Source organism: Thunnus albacares, chromosome 17 (assembly GCF_914725855.1).
Source record: "Thunnus albacares chromosome 17, fThuAlb1.1, whole genome shotgun sequence".
Taxonomy (NCBI): domain Eukaryota; kingdom Metazoa; phylum Chordata; class Actinopteri; order Scombriformes; family Scombridae; genus Thunnus; species Thunnus albacares.
The window spans coordinates 29452107-29471762 of NC_058122.1; the positions used below are offsets into that span (position 1 = coordinate 29452107).

At 40.8% G+C, this 19656-nt stretch overlaps 1 protein-coding gene across 2 annotated transcripts; it reads right to left on the minus strand.

The window, feature by feature from the left end:
- Positions 1-11660: 11660 nt before the first annotated feature.
- LOC122966235 (mannose-binding protein C-like) lies at positions 11661-15270 on the minus strand. 2 transcript variants are annotated; one of them, XM_044330283.1, is made up of 5 exons: positions 15009-15270; positions 14449-14581; positions 13886-13954; positions 12688-12753; positions 11661-12309 (listed from the first exon to the last, which is right to left on the minus strand). In XM_044330283.1, exons 2-5 carry the CDS (start codon positions 14549-14551, stop codon positions 11927-11929), a joined length of 621 nt encoding a protein of 206 aa, XP_044186218.1. In that variant the 5' UTR covers positions 14552-14581; positions 15009-15270; the 3' UTR covers positions 11661-11926. The 2 variants fall into 2 exon arrangements, with proteins under 2 accessions (XP_044186218.1, XP_044186219.1); XM_044330284.1 differs by having other exon boundaries at positions 14449-14608.
- Positions 15271-19656: the final 4386 nt, after the last annotated feature.

The following is a 19656-nucleotide window of genomic DNA, read 5'->3' on the forward strand; positions in this document are numbered from 1 at the left end:
CTGCTGCTCTCCCCAGCTCTGGGACTCACACTGAGTCGGACTATTGTGGCGATATTTCACTAAGTTTAATGTTACTTAATAATGATACCTGCTCTGTTAGCATAATTTAGCTAAAGAAGCTAACTTAAGCCCAAGTGTGCACCACACTGTATTTCTCAGGGAGTGGGGGGTGGGGCTGTAGTCTCCTGGTTGACTGGTTGATTAGTTGGTCGATATGCTCTCGTCACACTAAATTCTTATCGGTCGAATAATCTCTGTGTTACTGTAATAAGGAGAGAAGTGCTACATCAGTAGCCTTCCAGGATTAATCCATTATTTCCTGCGGCGGGAGGGACAGACTAACAAATTACCTGTGAAAACGGGGGTGTATTCAAAACACCCCTGTTGTTTTCACAACTTTTAACTCTTCCAACCTGACGGAGACTGCTGGGTCTAACTGGACTCAACGTTTACTGAACGTTTACTGAATCAGCGTTTCTCCTGTAATAATGTCGATGAACCCCCGCCAGGCCAAAAGATATTTTCTAATGCCAAAAATAACGCTAAATATCAGTAGCATATCTCCGTTTAGGAATAGGGCAATGCTTAGAATGTTTGCGTAGCGAGCAGGAAAGAGCGGCGGGAAAGTGGCGGTGGATGCGAGCGGAGCAGAGGAAAAGGTTAGCAGTAAGGTGTCGGTCTGGTAGTAAATGTACAGAACAGACTACAGTCTAACAGTTAATACATACTAAAAAGTCACGTCTGTTGTTTTTCCAAGTGCTGGAAAAGTGAAGGGAGTTAGCTCCAAAGTTAGCAACAATAGGTTAGCCTAACCTGAAGAGGCAAAACGGAGAAATGTGAGTTCACTGTGCACTCTGCCCCATTACTTCACCCCCCCAACCCACCCACGAATAATCGATTAGTTGAAGATAATAAACGATTTCAGTCAACCAAGATTTTATTTGGTTGACTACAGCCCTACTGGGGTGTGTTTCCAGAGCGTGAAAGGCAACACCCCACACTCCTTACTTAGAAGGTCCTGGCTCCAAACAGAAAATATCACACCGACTGTTAACTGCAATTCTTGGCTTGGCTTCAAAACGGCTCCAATGCAAATCAATGAGTGACATCACACCTTGCTGCATCCATCTTTATATACAGTCTATGGCAGTGGTAGGCAAATAATGGCCCATTGGCTAAATCTGGGCCCCCAGCAGAAATAATTGGCCTCGTAACGAAAGCTGAAGCTTTCCCTTTTTCTTTCACATAATTTTTCATAAATCTGCAGTAGATAATGATGTAAACAATAAATATGACCTGGTAACCTCTTATGAAGTTAAAGGATACGTAACACACGTACATAACTGTAGGATAAAATCCCGGCATGTTTCGAATGAAGACAGCACAAGCCTCAAACAACAGATCAGCTCTTTCTTCAACACCCAAGGAATGCTGGTCCATAAAGTGAGAGCCAGAACCAGACCATCTAAACAACCTCCTGCAAACAGAAAGAATCAGATAAGGAACCCCCCATCTCCTGCATGGTCACCAAACCAGATCACTGACCCAAACTATCTTTGATCTGTCAAGCTTCCAGAGCCAGCAAGATAGGAAGACCAATTCACACCCCAGTGTAAATTAAGAGCACCATTTTGATAAACAACCCCCACCTAAGAGCCAGACACACACAGAGACGAACTGGCACCAAACTTTAATCCCACTGTGGATTTTGATTCAGGATTTGAGTGACCAACCCAAGAACTGATCACTTGGCAAACCAGCATAAGGCACAAGACATGCTGCACTATATGCCATGCCCATTCGCACACACACATGCATACACACACGCTCACACACACACACACACACACTCTCAAATGACATGGACCTCTGCCGTTTGAAGTCAGATCAAGAAGAACGAAGGACCGTGAAACCCATGGACTTACAAATGTAGTTTTGGATCCTGTGTAAGGATAATTGTATCCCCATAAAATCATAAAGATATTTGAGTGCACAAATACCTACATATTTTGGTAGAGAATGCGGGCAAGGTTTAAACTGATTTGCAATCACAACAAGCACTTGTATCAGGTTCATATATTACATTCTGTTTATTACTGTGCTGTGGCTTAAAGTCTGTTACTGTTTTGCTGCATAAAATGAGAGTGATCTCAGAGTCAATTCAGAAACAGGCCTAGACAGGATCCCATACAAGGGGTAAGCAGACCCCAGTCTAACAGCCAATGTCCAAAAGGACACATAGAGGATAAGTAACCGCAGTCGTTATGTTTAGCAGACAATAAGGTTGTCTGTCAGTTAAGGGGTATGTAAGGACAGATTCGGGCGAGATTCCCCGTCTATTAAGTCCTAGGGCCCTTCTTTATTAGCCAGCTTGAATGTATACTACGAGTCTCTAGTTCATTACAAGACTGTGCTATATACTCCCCTTGACCATTAGGTTTGCTGTTTAATGGTTACTCTCTGTACTAGCTCAGGAAGAGAAAAGGCTAGACAGGAAAGCATAGAACACATGCAGAAGCTGTGTAATGCTGTGTGGCTAGAATTTAGCCTTATTTGGGAGTTTTAGTTCTTCTGATCCGTCGTGATCTGGAGTGACAATTTCAAGAGCGCATGCATTGGTAAAGTGAGTGTAGACTCATTTTGGTTAATGAAGCAACTTTGAGAGTGGTGTTGCCATTTCTTAACTGCAGTTTAGGGTAAACAGAAGCCCAGAGCTTTTACTCCTCTATTCCAAATCTCTTCCAGGTTCTCTGCTTGGCATATGCGCAGGGCAACACCGCACTGAACGTCATCTTGTTTTCAATTAGAGGTCAATAAAGCTAAGCAGTCTAGACAGACAGGCCAGCAGTGACCTGTATGTGTTAGTGCCCTCTCATGACAGAGTCAGAGAGTGATTATTCATTTACAGTTTCACCTTAACTGTAAAAGTGAGACCTCATTTTAAAGTGATGAAAATTAGAGCTGTTTTTCTTTGGTCATAGATTAAAGAAGAGCACAGCCTAATTTTGAGGAATTATTGAATTCCAGTCAGAATAAAGCAATTTTGCATGGCATTTAACTTGCCTCTATGCTAGTTCTGTCTTGTAGTGATTCCAAGAATTGCTTACTTTTCAGTACTCAGAAATTTGCATGCTGTAACCCATAGCCTAGCGCTGATACAAGCATTCATAGCTCACAAGTAAGATAGAAATTATGAGTGTTTTATTGTTTTGGTAATACAAGCTAACATTAGCAACGTCATGCTAAACAAAACGTACCTTATTTTATTCTAAAGTTACACATTATTGATAGTGAGATAGCGTTGGCAGGATAACGTTACATATTCTATTATCCGTTTGCAGAGTCAAGTACTGGAGGTTAGAGGGAGAGGAAGGGGGCGAGTTAGCGGTGCTGCTGCAGGCAGGGCCAGGCGAGGGAGGAGAGCAAACACCGGCACCGCGGAAGCAGGGGAAGAGGCTGGAAACCCTCTAAAGGGACCAAAGCGACTGAGGTTTGTGACGTTATTTATACAATTATTTTATCATATTCCTACTCAATCTGCATGATATTAAAAATGCCAATACAACACAAAGTTGTATTTGTAGTCTGTATAGTGTGATGTGTTATCAGTGTAACATGAGTCAGTAGCTCCTTTTACACAGCCCGGGAATCCTTCAAGGCGGGAATCCTGCACCTGTAATCCGTCTCGCTGTTCTGTTTAGCCCGTATTCAGACCAAATCAAGCAGCACAGTGCACAGCTGCAGGGTTGAAGAGGTGTGTGGGTGTGTTTGTGCTTTAGAAGCTAACCGCTGTGAAACAATCAGAAAATAATCGTTTATTTATCTGATTCACCAGCTTCCTCACTAACGTTACTAGCGCCCCCTCTCTTCATTCACCCTCTAGCTCACTCGACCACAACTGCTCTCTCTCTCTCTTTCTCTCGTCTTTTTAAAATGAGTCGGGAAGCCGACAGAAAAGTCTAACTTTACTTTTAATGTTATCAAACGAAGAGAGATGTCCTCCCCTCGGATCCTCTTTACGGCTATAATGCGGGTTCTCTGTATAAAAAAGGCTACTGAAAACATCAGCGACACTACTGAATGATTATATAAATACTATATAGGAACAGTATCGAGCAGCAATATTTTGACTTTATTTAAAAATCATGGTATTGTTGTAGACATGTTTGGGAACACTGGACAGCCTACAATCCATATTCTGCACTACCATCACCATATTTCCAACATATCATGAAACTTATAACCTATAAAGCCTTATCTGTGTTTTCCTGTGTTTTATTTTTTCAGAAACTTCTTGAAGAGATGATCTTGGAGGAGCACAGGCAGCTCACCAGTGAACTGCTTCAGAGGCAGCCAGGGCTCATTTTTGATGCATCAGCGCAGGCATGGTGTCCCACCGTTTGCTGGAGTGCCAGGGGTACCATGGTGTACTTGTAGTAACTGTACAGACATGCCTATGGACCGGGAGACGAAATGCTGTGGCCAGTACCCTGCAGATTGTGTGAGCCTAATACCTCACTTATCCCAGTACTGTCTTGAAAATGCTTTTTATGCATTCACAGGCGGTACTGGGAGGACATTATTGTATTTGGCCAAACCAGGAAGCCTGGGGATGACAACCGGGAGTATCGTAATGCTGCCTATAGACATTTCATCTATTGACAGCATGGCTCTTTAGGCCAGGGAAACCGACTTGTCATCCCCACTTGCTGTGTTTGGAGGATCAGGGACAAGTTCCCTGATCCTCCAAAGACATCACACTGGTTTCACACCTGGCCTCTGCGTTTCCCTCCAGGTCCTCTGGAACGTCCACACAGTATCTCAGGTACTCACACACCTGCCTGTTCATCATCAAGGCATCAAATCATCTCATATTTATTTGTTACATTTCTGATATTTTATTTATTTTATACTTGTTCTATATATTTTCTATATTTATATATTTTCTGGATAATTATTAAACTTTTTGTTTATATATTCACATTTGTTCAACTTAACTGTGCAAGTTTACCAAATAAAAGATATTCATCAGATGTGCTGTGGTAACTGCAATGACAAACATATTGATATATACTTATACAATGACAGTATTTCCCTGCAGTCAGTATATTCTCATTACCACTTCCACCATTAATTTATATTGTCATTATTTATATTTATAAAGCAACATAAAACAGTAGTGAAGTTGGAATACCACTGATCCTCAGAACAGGACACTGTAGTACATGTTATGGATTAATTTTCATTGCCACTTCAGGTTATGTTAACTGTAATTCACTAGTTTGAACCACAAAATAAAAATATAAAATACAACACTAAGAATAACGACATTTGTAATAAAAATATATCTTATTTAACAGAAACATTTTTGGACATCCTTTACAATCTGGACAATGAAAGGATAACATAAACATGCAGCTTTTACTGTTCAAACAAACATATTGACATCTTATTCTGTGTTCTTCATAGTTGACTGATAAAGACAGAACAATCTATCAAATCATTAGTGTGTTTGAACACTAAAAGCAGTGTGATTAAACTTATCTGATCCCCTTCCAGCATTCAAATTGCTGCACATATAATAGTTGACATGGGTCAGACCAAAACCACACCACAGGTATTCAATTTACTGCTCTGGATGAAGACGTGCTCATCGCAGGAACAACACCCATGATTCACTGGCACTGCTGTTCCTCATCTGCTCCAGGAGCTGTGTGTAGAGCAGCAGCCGCAGGGAAAACTGCTTCTGTGGAAGACAGTACCATTACACATAGTGATAATTTACTATTTCATACATTTTATACAGTTGTACATGTGAAAATAGTGCTATTTAACCAAAACCACACCAAAGGTATTCAATTTACTGCTCTGGATGAAGATGCGCTCATCGCAGGAACAACACCCATGATTCACTGGCACTGCTGTTCCTCATCTGCTCCAGGAGCTGTGTGTAGAGCAGCAGCTGCAGGGAAACTGCTTCTGTGGAAGACAGTACCATTACACATAGAGATAATTTACTATTTCATACATTTTATACAGCTTTACATGTGAAAATAGTGCTATTTAACCAAGAGTAGGACTTACAGGGTAACTTAATATGCTACATAGGCAAACAAATGTGTATCACTTACCTAGACCTCTCCTGACTTGGTCTGCAATACTTCTGATATGGCGGGTGTGAATGTCACAGACATGGTGAATAATGCCAACCCATAGTGCCTGAGAAAAATAAAACAGCACAAATGAATGAACTTATTATAAATCATCTGTCTATCTATCTATCTATCTATCTATCTATCTATCTATCTATCTATCTATTTATCTAATGTGCTCACCAGAAACTGTTCAACCTCATTCCATGCAGATTTTCATCCCAACAACAGACTAAATCAGATTATTTAATTGATTAACACACTTTCAGTCAGAGACGAGTAGCTACTCAGTGAAATCAACTTTTGTTGTCTTTGGTTGTAATAAAAACCAACGTACTCCCAGCCATCAATGGCACATGGTGAAATACCCCTGACCTATTACACAGTCACTTTAGGATGAAGATAAAGGCAATACCATGCACTGATACAACAGGACCTCTCTCATAGCTGGAGAAACAACAGCAACATCAAGAAAATAAGTTCTTTATGACAGAGTCACAAACCATTGTAATACATTATGTTACGTCCTAAGATGCTGGGAGCCTTGGCTGGCCTGGATAAACACACCAAAATAAATAACAGAAAAATTCTACTTCTGACTGATGAATGTAAAATTGAAATTCTGGTCGCAATTACATGTTTTTCAACATTGAAACGGGGAAAACGTTACTTGTGTTGGACTATAAGCTAACTTTGCCCCCTATTGTGTACATATGCTCCTAAATGACAAAATAGGAGCAAACAATGAGATCATGGAGCACTGTGAAATATATATATATATATATATATATATATAAATTCACAGAATGTATTAACTCGGTGATGAGCAGACTTCTCCTCAGTTTATCTTTCACACTAATTCATTACTCTGACTTACCGTCTTTACCACATTACCAGCGCTAAATATCTTAGTTATCAGTCAATGTGTTGTCTAACTGTCACAGAAAATGAATCAGTCGTTGGGTTATTAGCACAACGTTGCCTCTCTGTTGTCTCTTGTCAGACCACCAGCTCCATGAGAGGCACAAACCGAAGCTAAAGTGTGCTTATATTTAACGTTACGTGGTGGCGTTTCTTTTCAGGGAAATTAATGTACTGCTAATAAACATTGTACATCATCTAGGTTTTGAACCATAACCAGCGGGGCAAAATAAATATACATTACACTCTTACCTGTCCAGCAGTAAACAGGAAACTTTGGCGTCAGTCTGCAAACATTTCTCTCATCAGGGATTTCCATCTGGGTTTATCCTCATTTTATGCCGTTGCTTGTCCCGATTTCGTTTAGCTTCTTGGTGTTTTTTTTTTCTTTGACGACGACAATTCACGCTCCTGTGATTTTCTAAATAAGTATAATCCTCCCTTTATCAGATTTTGGTTTCAAAAACGTCTCACAATACAAAATGTTTGGTCCTCTCTTCTTCTTTGTTTTAAAACCGGTACATTTCCGAAAGTCGCCCACTGAATCTAAAACGCGTAAGGCCCTCACTGGAGCCAGTGTTAGGTTTGTCCGTTCTGCGCTACTGTAGAAACACGGCGATGCAACATGGCGGCCACTGTGGAAGGGGATCCGCTCCCATGTAGATATAAAGGGCTTATTTCTAAGGTAATGAAAACACAACAATTATTATTTTCTGCTGACTAGACACTAATTAAGATATACTTATAAATAATCTATTCAATTTTTACCAAGTCTGTTCTTTTAGATGTTACTAAATACTACACACTAGACCTTTAAGGAATGGTAAAACAGATCACATCTTATAGCAAGGAAATTACACTTTCCTATGTCTATTTTTTTTTTTTTTTTTTTTTTTTTGCTCTGTTGCACAGCTCAGCAATAAAATCACGTATTGTTTATCTGACTCTAAGAGCAGAGTTGCTTTAAGCTAGATTGACAAAGGCCAAATAGTTAGACAATGGAAAAATTGAGTCTTGTCCCTTGCCAAGCAAACAACCCTGATTGAAACAGCAGGGAAACCAACGGTGATCAACAGCTCAAAATCTTGACATTTGATTTCAACTGTCTACATTTTAATGACACTTTGAATCATTGTATGATTGACACTCAATTAATGACTGCTGTTTCTTTTGCAGTCTCTCTCTCCTTCCCTCTTTGTCTCTTGTCTCACTCCCTATCTCTCTTGGCTGAGCCCAACCCCTCTTTGCTCAGAGGTGTTGAGGCCAGGGGCCCTCCTACTGCAACAGCCTGTGAAGGCAAGGCACAACCCTTAGCAGTAAAACTAGAGTTAACAACTTTCCCCAGAACATAGTAACAACCAGCCAAGTGCAGTTAATTGTTAACTAGACACAAACAACTTCAAACCTCTACATGTGCACTGAGTGTTGTCAGTCCTGGTAGAAGAGTTTAACCAGCCTTTTCAAAGAGTATAGCTCTTTTAACTGTGCAATTTGAACTACGCACCCCCCATTAGTCTGTGTGGTAATCTGTTACAGCCAACATGTCTCCCAATCCTAACACATCCACCCAGTGGGAGATCCTGACCAACAACCTAAAGATCTAGGGGCTGGACCAGCTGAACTACCACACAGCTGAACTGATGGCAAGCACCCACCCTGGCAAACCACTTGATCACCCAGCTGAGGCAGAGTGAACGGGAGATAGCTCGGCTAGAGCAGAGGACGGAAACAGTGACTGAACAGAAAGGCCACCTTCACCAGGAGCTATTCCAAGCCAGACAATGCATTGGACAACTGGAAGCTGAGGCCCAGAACCAACCGCCAGAACCTCAGAACCAGAGGAAAAGCAACAGACTCAATGCAAGGAGTGAAAACATGCAAAAGCCCCACAATGACCTGCAGACTGCCTCACAGCACGAAGGACAATGTGGGAGCTTGACCAGGGAGACTTTAAAAGAAAAGTCGCAGCAAGCCAAAAGGCTCAAATGTAAGGTTGACCAGGAATTCAAAGACAAGAATTCCATGATAACTACTTTGCAAAGCCAACTTGCAGATGCCATAAAACAGGCAGCTGACTTTCAACAAGAACTGAAAGAGACTAAAAACCAAATTAAAGACTTTCAAGAGAGACACCAATCTGACCAAGATGAACTTGACTCCTTGAGAAGAGAGTTAAAACACTCATAAGAAGTGAGGCATGAATCCTGGTTAGGCACAACTAGGTCCTCACCAGACAGCAGAGACCAGTCGCCTACCCGTGATCAGCTGCATCATCAACTGGGTACACAACAGCCAGAGAGAGAAACAGCATCTTCCCCAGGAAGCTACCATCACCTCCACCCTGAAGAGGGACCCTCCAGAGGCAGATGACAGAGCTTCCACTACAGAACACACCTCCCTGAAAGATCTGCGCCAGCATGGAGTACCCAAAAGAGACCTGGACAGAGTGGCCCGCAACACCAGTCCCGTTGTGCCCAGCCTCTCTGGTGACCATGACATCCATGCCAACCTGCGAGACATCAACTTCTTTCTCCAGAGGCTAGACAATGCCACCACAGAAGACAAATTCTACCTCATCAGGACGACCTCTAACCCTGAGGTACGCAGCTTCCTTGACCGTCAGCCAGGCCATATCAAGGCTGACTACCAGCTGCTTTGCCAAGCATTAATAGAGGAATATGGACAATCAGAGACTGAACAAGGCCTCATAGCTGCTCTAGACATCAAGCAGAGGAGAAAATAAACACCACAGGCTTATTACCATCACATCCACCGTGCATACTTTGGCTCCAAAAATGAACAGAACATGGAAGAGGACCCAGACTTCAAAGCTCCTGCAAAGGAGCAATGTCTTACTCAGAACAATTCCAAGTGGGGGACAAAGCCCCACCCCCCCTCACCAGGCATTCACCAACCAACTGGGACATGACATCAGCAATCCAAGAGTCCAAGGAGCGTACTCCAAAACACAAACCACAGATACCACACTGACTAAATCCACAAATTATAGTGTTTATTAAGCATTTACAAAGTGGGGGTGTATTAACTTTTATCAATTTTAATAACACAAAAATTTTAACTTCTTCTTTCAGGACTGCAATACCATAACATGCTCTTTTCAATTTTCAGGTGACAACTACTGCAAAACCTTTGGGACCAAATTATGTAACACTGACAACTGGAGAGTTAATTGGAGAGTTAAAAGAACATAAGAACCGTAGGGTTGTTAGACAGATGAATCACAGCCTAACCAAAAATGTTTTAGAGCATAGAAATGCCAAAAGACACCAAGCTGTACTACTGGTCCTAATTGAGATAAAACCCCTGTCATGTTGCACAGTGCATCAAAATGTCATGACCTGGTGAAAATAATTAGCTCCAATAGAAAAATATTAGGCCATGATATGTATGGTAGGCTAATAATGCATAATTTTGCCGATCTGAGCAGAACAGATTCGCATCAATAACAATAACTTTACTTCAACCACGAATGAAACAGGCCACTGTTTATTGTGTGAGAATAACCTATCAATTACATTTCTAGTCTCATATATGTTCATGTTTAGAAGATATTGTCTTTCTGTTTGCCATCGCTCTGCCCTCAGATACAATCCTAAAACTATTTTACAAATCAATTTTATTATCAAATCAATTAAAAGAAAGAAACCAGCAAGACATATTAAAAACATATTGGGTCAAGAAATAGTGCTGAAAAAAACTGGCCCATTGTTCAACCTAATTACCACAACACCAGACCCCTGGTCTATGGTATTGTGGTGCTAGTGTGCTCTCACACATCTCACACATCTTTGTGCACATGGAAGATGCAACTAAAACAGGGACCCACTCATACAAACATTGCTTGATAGCCACTAATAGTGATCAAAAACTCCACAGGATACCTTTAAATTTTTATTTCATTCTGAAAGTTGGAGCTAGCGAAGATTTTTAGATTTCTTAGATGAGTAATGAGGCAACAAAAAGATCTGCTGCTCCCTCATTTGTAAACCATTATTTATTTTGATCTGTACTGAATGTAAAACATATTTGAAAAGTCTTTCTGATATTGACTAAAGATATTGTACCCACATCTCTGTTATCTCAAAAATCTTTGACCTCTCTATTATTCTGTATTTCTACATCTAAATGCAAACTGTAGACAAACACTTCTTAAGGATCTTTTACTTCACTTTTTGAAAGTATTGTGTGGACATAGCACATTGTGCTGTAAGCTGTTATCACATATCACACATGTAACTGTAGAGAAATTATTTCTTATATTTTCTTCAGATCATAGACTCATTTTTTTTAAACTTATTTAAAGAATTAGAAGCACACATATAATTATTAAAAATGTCTGTTGCTAAGTTAAATTTGCCACATCTACAGCTGAGGTTGGTCTACCAGGTCTCTGCTGCAGGTTCATATACTGATCTTTGCAGCAAGTGTGAATTGATCCTGTCATAGTTCCCTTGGTTTGGCTGATCCAGTCGGATATTTTGCTCCTCACCATCCCAAACCACCCTGACCACCCAATTTTCCTCTAAAATTGTATCCCAACAACAAAACAAGAAAAGCAAAACAATGTGAATAACAAAAAGGCTTGTTTATTTTAAAAAGAAGCGTTTATACTGAACACAACTTTGCAGTAACACTGGTTACAGATGTGTCATGTTCAAATTCTGCTGGACACTTTATCTGTGGTAAATATGCGAAGCGTGGACACTTTGCATCTGCATCTTCCCCTACACAGCGTCAACACAGTGAAGCAATACTTTATCATACGCCAGATAAGATCGAGCACATGAAAAACTTTCCATTAAAGCAAGAATTGCAAGGGATACGATATATGGTTATATCTGACAAATGATGTAAGCATTCAGAGAGCAATCTTGTGACACTCGCCAGACGCCGTTTTCTGACAGCACGGTGCAGCCCGTATCCCCGACAGATCCGTTTGGCTGCCCTTCACCCCATTTGGTGAAGGTCAGACGACGGTTTTTCATATCTGTCTCAAAATGACCCTCTGCTTTTTTATTGTTGACATAGATCCAGACCATTTTGTCCACTTCACCAAACAGCTGAGTCAGTGCGCTGTTCTCCTCCTCGTTCCTGGGCAAAGCCAGCTCTAAGTCTTGTTGGGAGCAGAACTCGATGGCCTGGGAGAAAGAGCCTCTCTCCTTGTTTGACACAAAGTATTTCTGACCAACTCTCCGGACAAAGTCGTGGTTCACAGCTGAAAAAAAGAAAACAACATGCCTGATATCAGAAATATATGGAACCCCCCAAAACATAATATTTTTTTATCTTGTGCACATAACATATGGATATTGCTGGCACAAGTGATCCATTTTGTTTGCTCCAGTAATTATCTTGTGGACACGACATGCAATCTTGTGAGCACAAGATAATAACTTAGAAACCAATACTCTGAAGTTGTGATGAACAAGATAAAACATATTATCTCTCTATATACAAACACAGATACATTAATATTAGTGAAGCCAACCATTGCAACATTTCACTTTCTCAGACAACAAGATGGGATAATCATACATCAGAAATACTTCACTTCCTGTAACACTCACTTGTAGTTCTTGAATATGATACTTACCCAGCTCCAACTTAGAAAAGCTTTTCTTTAAGGCTTCAAGGTCCTGGTCAACAAAGTCAAGTAGATCTGGATCAAACAAATTAAATACAGTTACTGCCAATAAGTTGGACCTCACATCTGTCACCAGATTGTTACAGATGACAATGACAGACAGTCATTCATTTTTACTGACCATGACAGCAGACCAAAGCTAGTAGACCAATCACACATGGACACAATAGCAGGTACACCTTACAATATAATACAATCCAATACAAAGGCCTTCAATATCTTCTGCCTGTATTAAGTGTACACACTTTTTGTGCAAGATTTGTGTTGAAATTTGAGGTCTGAAATGACTCAACGATCAACAGAATATTCATTAAAACCCATTTTACATTGATGAATCGTTTTGTCATTTATCAAACAAAATCATAACTGGTTAATTCCTTGACGCCAGTGTCTCTGACTGAATAAAGACAATTGAATATTACATTAAGCTGCATTAAGCTGGGGGACTTGCAAGAGACAATTATTAAAAAGAAGAAGATATCCTGACTTTTAGTGCCAATATAGGTCAACCTCCAAAAATACTGAAACTCTCACTTCTCACAGTACAACTCAGTGTGTCTTTAATTAGACCCTCTGTGCCTGATCAATGCCCACATCTTTCAAATTCCAAGTCCTCAGTTTGTAACAGGCTCTCTGATAAACATCTGAAATTAGAAACCAAGATAACCCTGATGACATTCCCTGTTATTTTCTCAGACTTTTCAATGCCCCTTTTAAACACATGTAACTGTTTTCACAGACTGTGTAGTACTTATCGTGATGAGGACACTGATCTTCATGTGTAAAATTGGGGGTGTATCCCTATAAATGCATTGTATTTTAATATTTACATACTATGGCCTCAAAATATAACCAAGTTGAAGTAATATCACACAGAAACAACCTAAACAAAAATCAAACAGTCAAGCTTCAGGAAGGTATTGTTGCTGAACTGAATTCGTACAAGTGTTTACCTTTCTGTGTGTGTTTGTGTGTTTACACATTATCTGACTAGACTCGCGTGTTCATGCGTTCTGAAATTTGCTTAAGATGTACTATTACTGCATCCTGCATTTTAGGGAAAAGACAAACTGTAATTGTTCAGCTGATGAAAATAATTCAGTACAATTTATATATATATTGTTTAAAGTTTAAAAAGTTATATAACCTCGTCCACACGTTACAGCAGATCCATCATGTCCATCAGCTCCAGCAGGTCCAGCAGGTCCCACCTGTCCTTGTTCCACAAAAGAGCAGGGAAAGAGACATAAAACAAGATTCATAATACATAGCAAAGATTATGCTTGTTGTTTATTTGAAAAAAAAATCTATGGATGAAAAATTGACATAATTGCAATGCTCAGATGATTAGGGGGGAAATGACAGTATTTAGCCTGAGCATGGTGCCAGAGGAAAAGCCATGCTGTAACCTGAAGTCATAAGGGTTTGTCCTCTGATTAGCATGAATGTATTCAGAGATTTGAATATCAGTCTTCTGTGACAGCTGACACACACACAGAGTGAAGAATAAGGAAGGTGACATGAAAGGATCTGGGGAGGTTTGAGAGAGGTTTCAGGATTGTAGCTAAAAGCAAACTCATCTGTCTGTCCAACTGGTAGCGTTGCCAGATTGTCGAAAACAAATCATTGAAGTGTAGACCTAACGTTGTAAGGAGCATGATAGCAGTGAAGTCGCACCCACACCAGGTTTCCCAGGAGATTTTGTCTCACCTCTTCGACCAGGAGGACCAGGAGGACCAGGAGGACCTGGAAGCTGACTGTAGCCAACAGGAGCCATCAGGCAGAAGATGCAGAGCAGGAGACACAGCCTCATCTTGTGAATGCAGAACTTCTACGACTTATTCTGGTTGCAGAAAGCAAGCAAGATTTTCTGATGCAGTGATTAGAAAAACATTACTTAAACATTACTGGTAACCTGTTTGTCTTTGTAATCAGTAATACATCCCACTGGAATCAAAATGTTCTTAAACATATTCTCTGAGTACATATTTGAAATATAGTTAAGGATTTTCCTATTTTCAGGCCCCACAAGGAATAGTATTTCATCATAATTTACATCCATTAATTTAAAGTCTATAAAATTAAATCAAAGGTGTTCTGCTCAGTCTGTAGCAAAGTAAGAATTACCACTTCATTACAAATGATATGACTCTAATAGTTCCAGCTGGTTGTGATACTTCAGGAAAAACTGATGAAATTTTCAGGGCAATTAAAGCATCTCAATAACACTAAATCTAGTACCAAAACGTAATAAACAGAAAGGAACTCACCGTATAAACCAGGAGTGATCTGCAGGATATTCCACTTTTTTACTGCCTCCAAAGAAAAATGACCAAGAATGTGTTTCGAGCTTATGTGTGAGAAACTTAGTCCAGAGTGAACAACGGATGTCGTGGTTTATGTTGATGATATCATGTGGTATATGATACAGAAGATAGAAGAAAAGCTGAGTCTTAGAGCCTCCTTCAAGTTTAACCAGCAGTTCTGTGAGACTGCAGAGCTTATTGTGGAAGGATTTCCTTTCAAATGAACTCACAAACGATATTTCTCTATAATTAAATAAATAATGAATTACAAGTACGTTAACACACTGTACAGTACATCAGGGGCGCCGGATTCATTACAGAAGTTCGGGGGCCAAAAACTTTCTGTGTGTGTGTGTGTTTCGCGGACACAGACGCACTCCACATGTGCGCACTAATAAACATGGTTGCAACTTGATAACTTTCCAGAGTTGTGAATATTACTGCTGTGCAGTGTTTTTCTGATCAGTCTTTAAACCCAATAATCTGTTACTCCAACCTGCTGCTGGATCATATTTCATCGTCTCACCGACACTTTAAACAACACGCCTGCACCAACGCAGCCCCTTATTGTTTTACACAGGACTGCTTTTTCACCATAAGGGCTTCTTTATTACAAACAATTCCGCCAAACAAACCTGGAATCTGTGTAACAGCTGATCTCTTTGTATAAAGTCAGTGGTGTGGATTAGTAGCAGAACACTGAACATTAATTACCGTCAGATCCTGACTGATCCTTTTAATGAAGTTACCGTTGTTGTGCCACGTGCGTAAATGCGCACGTCACTCTGTCAATTTAAAGATGCACTTATCGTTTCTGCTGCTGTGGGGTGCTGCAGGTGTTTAATAAAGTCAAAGGACAGAATCTGATTCACAGCAGCTGTGAGCAACAAACAGAACATCAGTACTGATGTTTCTGCGAAATCCCGGATACAATCAGTGACACCTGAACAACATTCATGTTAAATCCAGACATTAATCTGACACGTCTCAGACCTGCCTGAGTCATATCAATAACTGTATTTTGACATTTGGCATTTCAGTAGATTATGTTATAGATGCAAAATGCTAGAGAAGTAAAAGAAGCAAAAGGAAGTTGGTTTGTGATTGTGGAGAGCTCTGTGTGCGCACATCTCTGCTAATTGAAGCCGCGCAATTTGAGGCTTTTGTGCTCTCTGCAGTTTTCATTATGGACCGATCTGTGTGCTGAAATGTGACTAAAGCCTGAAACACTAGAAACAGCAACTTCACTGCCTGTAATACATCAATGGCCTGTATGCATCTTCTTATGTGCACCGCCATATTTCTCCCTCTCCTCCTGTCGCTCCACATTAAGTTCCACTCTGTTACATTAAAATACCGGTTTTGAGGAGCACAAATATACGGGGCTCACACCATCCGGGGCTGAAGCAGTGGCAGCCCCGGACCCAAAGCTTTGGCACCGCGCTCACAGCTGTTGTGTTCACAAATGAAATGCGCACTTTCTATCGTAAATGTTGCAATATAGGGGCATTTGAGGGGACACAGTGGGGAGCCAATGGCCCCCTACTTCCGGCGCCAGTGCAGTACATACATGCAGTCACTTTAACATCAAACTGAGATATGAATTCTCTCCTTATGTAAAGATATATAATCAATGAAGATACTGCAGCTATTTTGTATATTTTTCAAAACAGCCGATGTTACTGTAGGAGACATGCTGTCACATTCTGTGATGCGCGATTGATTTAATATTGAACATATTTGTGGTGACTTCACGTAAGATTGAAGGTGCTTCACATTACAGTAGCTGAAATACATGAATGTAAGACTTTTCTCTTGGGTTTTTATTTTCCATTTTTCAACAAGCACACTTATCGTTGTATGTAGCCTATCATTAGCAATTCAAACCACACTGTCGCCACATTTAACATGAGGGAGGACTGTACAATTGTTATGGAATTCTCCATCATTAGGGGTTACAAATTGGGTTACATTGGGTCAAGCTTGGCCTTGAGGTCACAATGTAATTCTTAAGCAGTCTCCTTGAGACTCCAGCTGTCTGTGATGTTTTGGGGAGGGCAGAAACCTCTCTGATAGAGGGTATATCAGCATTGCCATGGTTACCAAGGTCAGAGGAGGCTTTCCTTGACAACACAGATAAGTGGATGACACAGTCAGATATTGACACCAAAACTGCTGACATTCCATGCAACGTGACAAACCAATGAGACTAATTTTTCATATTGTAGGCTGATAAAGACTAGGACTCGGACCATCAGAGGACAGAACGGAAAGAGACAGCACCGGAGTAGAACACTCTGGTGTTTACTGTTTTCGGTTCTCCGCTTGGCCAAGTGCTTCGATAAACATTCTCAACTTTAAGACATCAAGGGCTCGTGTGCGCTTTTCTCCACTGAGGTGCTGACCATCGCTCAAAAATATCCACAACAACAGTTAAAGATACCCTGTGTAGTTTTCTTGTAAAGATCTTTGTTGAGCCACTGCTGCATTACTTTGTGCATTACTGCTGCCACCAACTGTCACCAAGTCAGTAGAATAACATGAAACCAGTGGAAGGACTGTGTTGTGTAAGTGGCAACTACCACGGCTTGGGGCTGAAGTCAATGCGGAAGCACCTTACAGGTTTGGAGACTCATAGCAGCTTTGATGTCTGCTGTGTGGGCGTTGGTTGACAGCTGTGATTGACAGTTGGCTCCCCTGCTGCTCTCCCCAGCTCTGGGACTCACACTGAGTCGGACTATTGTGGCGATATTTCACTAAGTTTAATGTTACTTAATAATGATACCTGCTCTGTTAGCATAATTTAGCTAAAGAAGCTAACTTAAGCCCAAGTGTGCACCACACTGCATTTCTCAGGGAGTGGGGGGTAGGGCTGTAGTCTCCTGGTCGACTGGTTGATTAGTTGGTCGATATGCTCCAGTCACACTAAATATTTATTGGTCGAATAATCTCTGTGTTACTGTAATAAGGAGAGAAGTGCTACATCAGTAGCCTTCCAGGATTAATCCATTATTTCCTGCGGCGGGAGGGACAGACTAACAAATTACCTGTGAAAACAACGGGGGTGTATTCAAAACACCCCTGTTGTTTTCACAACTTTTAACTCTTCCAACTTAACGGAGACTGCTGGGTCTAACTGTACTCAACATTTACTGAACGTTTACTGAACATTTACTGAATCAGCGTTTCTCGTGTAATAATATCGACGAACCCCCGCCAGGCCAAAAGATGTTTTCTAATGCCAAAAATAACGCTAAATATCGGTAGCATATCTCCGTTTAGGAATAGGGCAATGCTTAGAATGTTTGTGTAGCGAGCAGGAAAGAGCGGCAGGAAACTGGCGGTGGATGCGAGCGGAGCAGAGGAAAAGGTTAGCAGTAAGTTGTCGGTCTGGTAGTAAATGTACAGAACAGACTACAGTCTAACAGTTAATACATGCTAAAAAGTCACGTCTGTTGTTTTCCAAGTGCTGGAAAAGTGAAGGGAGTTAGCTCCAAAGTTAGCAACAATAGGTTAGCCTAACCTGAAGAGGCAAAACGGAGAAATGTGAGTTTACTGTGCACTCTGCCCCATTACTTCACCCCCCCAACCCACCCACGAATAATCATGGGTGGGTTGGGGGGGTGATTATTTTTTCAGAAACTTCTTGAAGAGATGACCTTGGAGGAGCACAGGCAGCTCACCAGTGAACTGCTTCAGAGGCAGCCAGGGCTCATTTTTGATGCCTTGATGATGCATCAGCGCAGGCATGGTGTCCCACCGTTTGCTGGAGTGCCAGGGGTACCATGGTGCACTTGTAATAACTGTACAGACATGCCTACGGACCGGGAGATGAAATACTGTGACCAGTACCCTGCAGATTGTGTGAGCCTAATACCGCACTTCCCCCAGTACTGTCTTGAAAATGCTTTTTATGCATTCACAGGCAGTACTGGGAGGACATTATTGTATTTGGCCAAACCAGGAAGCCTGGGGTTGACAACCAGGAGTACCGTTATGCTGCCTATAGACATTTCATCTATTGACAGCATGGCTCTGTAGGCCAGGGAAACTGACTTGTCATCCCCACTTGCTGTGTTTGGAGGATCAGGGTCAAGTTCCCTGGTCCTCCAAAGACATCACACTGGTTTCACACCTGGCCTCTGCGTTTCCCTCCAGGTCCTCTGGAACATCCACCCAGTATCTCAGGTACTCACACACCTGCCTGTTCATCATCAAGGCATCAAATCATCTCATATTTATTTGTTACATTTCTGATATTTTATTTATTTTATACTTGTTCTATATATTTTCTATATTTATATATTTTCTGGATAATTATTAAACTTTTTGTTTATATATTCACATTTGTTCAACTTAACTGTGCAAGTTTACCAAATAAAAGATATTCATAAGATATGCTGTGGTAACTGCAATGACAAACATATTAATATATACTTATACAATGACAGTATTTCCCTGCAGTCAGTATATTCTCATTACCACTTCCACCCACCATTAATTTATATTGTCATTATTTATATTTATAAAGCGACATAAAACAGTAGTGAAGTTGGAATACCACTGATCCTCAGAAAAGGGCACTGTAGTACATGTTATGGATTAATTTTCA

What these genes read in the sequence shown, in the direction of transcription:
- LOC122966235 (XM_044330283.1), bottom strand. Translation starts at nt 14,551, where the DNA reads ATGAGGCTGTGTCTCCTGCTCTGCATCTTCTGCCTGATGGCTCCTGTT. An exon ending in TGGTCCTCCTGGTCGAAGAG is followed by an intron (nt 13,955 to 14,448) that starts GTGAGACAAAAT and finishes TTGTGGAACAAG; the next exon opens with GACAGGTGGGACCTGCTGGA. An exon ending in TGCTGTAACGTGTGGACGAG is followed by an intron (nt 12,754 to 13,885) that starts GTTATATAACTT and finishes TGTTTGATCCAG; the next exon opens with ATCTACTTGACTTTGTTGAC.